Consider the following 5,000-nt stretch of genomic DNA (forward strand, 5'->3'; position numbering starts at 1 on the left):
TGGGGGGGGGGGGGGGGTTCTAACTGAGCCCCTGGCTTCTCCTCCCCACCACTGGACTAGGCCCCAGTCATTAAACCCCTGGCTGCCAGCCAGCTCTTTTAACACAGGCAAAGGCCTTTTACTGCGTGTCTGTAGAAAATAAATCACACTGTGTGAATAATATATCTCTGGCGAAGGCATTGGCAGGAGAGTCGGGAGGGAGGGAGGGAGGGAGGGGAGGAAGGAGAGATTGGTGAATTATAGTCGTCTCCATCCATGCATTACGTTCTCTCTCTCCCCGGCCAGATGTGCTCAAAGACAGCCGAATACAGAATGTCCCAGCAGTCTGGAGGGGAGCATCGGGCCACGCGGCCTCTTTGTCTGCTTTCACGATGCGGCACATATTTATAAATCACCTCCACGAGTCCGTTGCCATCTACATCTAAAAAGGGGAAACACTGTAAACTCCAAATAACAAGGGAATAGAATAATATGGTGGACAGGAATTATTTCTGCGAACACGCTCCTGATCTTGCCGTATTCAAAGTTTTGCAACGTTGGCAAGTTGTGATTTCATCTCCCTGCTTTGAGACGGCGAGATGCAGACAGGGTAACGCCGGGTGGAGCGTCGTGTGCCTCGGCTCTGCTCCAGAGGCCCCTCCCTGCAGGGCGCCCCGGGTGTGCACGGCCTTCATGGACGCTCTGGCAACACGACGCTGAACTCCGACGCGCTGATGCTCTGGATCAGAAGCGTTTCACAGGCGAACCACGGGAGGCTCTCTGGCGTGAGGTCGCTCCAGGAGGTCGTGAGTGAACTGGCTGGATAAAGACGAGGAAGCATCACAGGTCATCGCGGCTCACCTTAACCCTCCTGTTACCTTTAGGTCAATTTGACCCCATTCAATGTTTAACGTCGGTGTTCTTTGGGGTCAATTGGTGTCAAACATATCAGAAATATCAACTTTTTTATATATTTAAAGGGCTATTTAGGTAGTCAACAAACAAACATAAAGTACCTCACACTTAAACTTGGGGAACAATATTAATTCTAATAATTTTCTGGAGGTTTTAATTGCTGTGGTCAAGTTGACCCCGAGGGTCAAATATGTTAGTAAATGTGAAGGGAACAGGAGGGCTAAACCTCCGATAGTTATCAAATCCATCTTGCTTTCTGGTTCTGTGGCACAGGGGCTCCTCTGTGAAGACACAGGTGGGCCTCATGGAAGTGGTTCTTACCATTTTGGGCGGGAACAGAGCAGTTGCTCATGGGCTCCTGCCTGGCGGTCTGGAACGACATCAAGCCCCGTTCCCCGAACACGGCGACCCTCGTCTTCCTGCTGCGCCCGGCGCACTCGTCCCCCCGCGACCCCGAGAAGAGGTCCGAAGAAGGAGCGGCCTCCGCCCACCGGGCTTGGCCGCCGTAGCCGCTCCCGAAGCCGTCGGTCGGCTGTCGGGTCTGACGGGAGTGGAACCGGCCGTCGGACGGCTGCTCCGGCTCGAACATCCCGGGGCCGGCCCCCGGGCCCGAGCCTCTGCCGCCGCCCCTCTGCCTGTCCGGGTGCTCGGGCCCCTGGCTGCCCGAGGGCCTCCGGTCGCTCAGCACGCCGAGGCGCGCGCTGGCCGTCGCCCCGCTGAAGAGCCCGCCCAGCTCCTGCCGGTCTCGCAGCGAGAGGAGGGGCTCGTCCTTGTGCTTGTGTTTGTGCTTGTGCTTCCTCTTATGGAGGCGGACCCCGCCGCCGAGGGACCCCAGGCCCTCTCCTCGCACAGAGGGCCCCTGGAGCGGGCCGCTGGAGCTGCGAAGCTTGGCCCCCGGCTGGAGTTGCGAGTGTCCGAAGGAGTGGAACGCCTTGGGAGGGGGAGCGGCGGGCCTCATGAAGGGGGAGGGGGGGGCGGGGCCGAGCGAGTGGTGGGGCAGGTAGAACGGGGCGGCGGGGGGGAAGTAGCCCAGGCTCAGAGGAGGCGCGTAAGGCATCGCGTACGGCGCTGCATAGTAGTTCCCCCCCGCCAGCGGATAACCGTATCCCTGAACGAAAGGCAGCTTGGACGCCATCGGCTCGCTGGCTTTGGCCGGACGGCCGCGCCTCCTCTTGGCCTTCAGGTCGGCGCTCCTGCGGAGGTACGAGCTCGAGTCGCAGGGGTAGGAGTCGTAGGTCACGGGGTAGTAGTGGTGGAAGTTCAGGCGGAAGATGGAGGGATACGGCTGCTGGGGGTAGCAGGGGTATCGCCGGTGAGACACTCGGAGCTGCTGGAGCTTCGACACGACCTGCAGGAGGAGGACAGAGGGGGAGTTAGAGGGAGGAGTTAGAGGGAGGAGTCAGAGGGGGGAGTTAGAGGGAGGAGTCAGAGGGGGGAGTTAGAGGGAGGAGTTAGAGGGAGGAGTTAGAGGGGGGAGTTAGAGGGAGGAGTTAGAGGGAGGAGTTAGAGGGGGAGTTAGAGGGAGGAGTTAGAGGGAGGAGTTAGAGGGAGGAGTTAGAGGAGGAGTTATAGGGAGGAGTTAGAGGAGGAGTTATAGGGAGGAGTTAGAGGGAGGAGTTAGAGGGAGGAGTTAGAGGGAGGAGTTAGAGGGGGAGTTATAGGGAGGAGTTAGAGGGAGGAGTTAGAGGGAGGAGTTAGAGGGGGAGTTAGAGGGAGGAGTTAGAGGGGGGAGTTAGAGGGAGGAGTTAGAGGGAGGAGTTAGAGGGAGGAGGACAGAGGGGGAGTTAGAGGGAGGAGTTAGAGGGGGGAGTTAGAGGGAGGAGTTAGAGGGAGGAGTTAGAGGGAGGAGGACAGAGGGGGAGTTAGAGGGAGGAGGACAGAGGGGGAGTTAGAGGGAGGAGTTAGAGGGGGGAGTTAGAGGGAGGAGTTAGAGGGGGGAGTTAGAGGGGGAGTTAGAGGGAGGAGTTAGAGGGAGGAGTTAGAGGAAGGAGTTAGAGGGAGGAGTTAGAGGAAGGAGGTAGAGGGAGGAGTTAGAGGGAGGAGTTAGAGGGAGAGTTAGAGGGAGGAGTTAGAGGGAGGAGTTAGAGGGAGCGTCACGCGGCGAGCGTCTGTGATTCTCACCTCCTCCAGCTCAGAGAGGAAGTGGAGATGATCTCGGCTCTGGAGGCACTTCCTCTTCCGCCGATGGTGCTTTTGCTTCTTTTCCTGTTGCGACAGGAAGTTGTCGACGGCTTGCCGCTCGCAGCGCGCTCTGCCGCCTCGGCCGGATGCTTCCAGGGCCGCCGCCTCCGCAGCCTCAAAGCCACACAGATCGAACGAGTACCTGCGTGACCGCGACATGAGAAACACAAAACCACGTTCAGACACATTCGTGAACAAATACGTCTTCATTAGAAAGCGACTGAAGTTTGTCAAAGTACCGGCGCCGAGAGGCGGAGCCCTTCTCCGTCTGATCCGAGGTGCTGTTGTTGTCCGTCCCGATGCCGCTGTCGCTCGGGATGGTCTCCTCGCTGTGGGACTCGCTGATCGGGGACAGGGTCACCTCCTTCGCCGACGCCCCCTCGGACAGGTGGGACGGGGAGTTCGCCAGAAGACGAGGAGGAGACAGTTTCCATCCGCCGGAGAGGAAGCTCCTGCCCGGGGCTTTGGAGGCTGAGATGGGCTGCAGGCTGGGCATCGTGGCATCGGAGTGGCCGGCCCTCGAGGACGGAGCGCCGGAGGCGGGAGGCGAGGCGGCCGGGGGCGCGGCGGCGGGGCCCTCGTAGAGCCCGGCTGTGGAGGCGGTTCTGGGGGGGTTGGAGCCTTGGGTTTCTGCTCTGGGTTTCCGCCCTCTCTTCTTCCCGATGTAGATGGTTCCTCTCTTGCTGACGTTTATCTGTTTTCCCAGCCGAGCCTCGATCGTGGACGCCATGGCGCTCATCGCTGAGGTCACGGGGGCGGAAGACGATTTCAGAGCCAGAGAGCCGTTCTGACCGGAGCCTGAAAGAATCTCATTCAGGATGCTTTGCATTTTCCCGATCTTCATCTTACTCGCTGGCCTGGAGGGGCCCCGGCCTCGCTTCGGCTTCAGACTGTTGGCGCCGGTGGCGGCGGAGGCCATCTGCACCAACGTGTTGAGCGTCTTCCTCCGACGGTTCAGCCCCGCGAAGGTGTCCTGCGCCAGGGGGCTGGGCGGGGAGCTGGCGGTGCCCTCGTGGATGGTCTCCACGGTGAGCAGCGGCTGCTTCTTGGGCCGCCCTCGTTTCCTCTTGACGGCCGTGTGGACGGTGAGGCTGTCGGTGTTGGTGTAGAGGGGGCTGGAGGGCGTGATGGGGAAGGCCGAAGGCGGCTCCGCTAAGGTGGAAGGGCTTCCCCGGTTGTCTCGGTGGGGTGACGTGAGGCTGGCGTGGCTGTTAGCCTTCAGGTAGGACCACCTGTCCTTGGTCTTGGATGTTCTGGAACTGGCCGTGGAGCCGGTGCTGTGGCTCGGACTCAAGGCCACCCTGGGTTTGGGGCCGAGCCCGGTGCCGACGCTGCCCCTGGGGTTTGGGCTCGGGAGCCTGGCGCTTGTGTTCAGGTGGGCTTTGTTGATGTGGTGATACGCCGTCTCTCTGTGTCTGAGGGCGTCCGTGTTGATCTTAGGACGACCCACCGGGTTCTTCTTCATCCGGTTTGACTCCGGGTCCGACCCGCACGTCGCCACCTCTCCTCTTTCCGCCCGGTCGACCCTCTCTCCTTTTTCTCTTTTCTCGCCTTTATCTGTTCTCTCTGCTTTCTCTATCCGTTCTCTGCTGACATCGGCGGGACTCGCAAGTCGAGAGTGGTTTTTGTGAGTCTCCATCTTGTGAGCCCCTTTGGGCTCCGGGGCCCCGGGCTGCGGCTCCGGAGCGTCACAGTCCTGCCGTGGCTGTGATTGCTCCTCTGCAGACAACGACTGGTCACAAGAAGGCCTCCTCCGCCGCTTCCTCCCTTTGCCTTCCTCTGTCAGCGTGGGCATCCCCCTGTCCTCTTCGTCTCCTCTCCTCGCAGCCATCGCTCGCTCTCTTTCCTCTTTCCTCCTCTCCTCTCGGTCGTCATGGAAGCGCTCGGCCGTCTCCTCCAGCCCGGACCTCTGTCTCTCCTCTGCG

At 60.3% G+C, this 5,000-nt stretch overlaps 1 protein-coding gene across 7 annotated transcripts in view; it reads right to left on the reverse strand.

Moving 5' to 3' along the window:
• setbp1 (SET binding protein 1) overlaps positions 1–5,000 on the reverse strand; it is a 44,347-nt gene that overhangs the window by 3,366 nt on the left and 35,981 nt on the right. For 3 of the 7 annotated variants that reach the window (XM_056419367.1, XM_056419368.1, XM_056419369.1), the window contains exons 4-6: positions 3,315–5,000; positions 3,016–3,217; positions 1,216–2,242 (exon numbers count right to left, since the gene is read on the reverse strand). The exon at positions 3,315–5,000 is cut by the window's right edge and continues 153 nt beyond it. In XM_056419367.1, coding sequence (XP_056275342.1) covers positions 1,216–2,242; positions 3,016–3,217; positions 3,315–5,000 — 2,915 coding nt within the window. Of the gene's footprint in view, positions 799–1,215; positions 2,243–3,015; positions 3,218–3,314 lie in introns of all 7 variants that reach the window. The other 4 variants (XR_008832347.1, XM_056419370.1, XR_008832349.1 and 1 more) reach the window with 2 other exon arrangements.

Source organism: Pseudoliparis swirei, chromosome 7, assembly GCF_029220125.1.
Source record: "Pseudoliparis swirei isolate HS2019 ecotype Mariana Trench chromosome 7, NWPU_hadal_v1, whole genome shotgun sequence".
Lineage (NCBI taxonomy): Eukaryota > Metazoa > Chordata > Actinopteri > Perciformes > Liparidae > Pseudoliparis > Pseudoliparis swirei.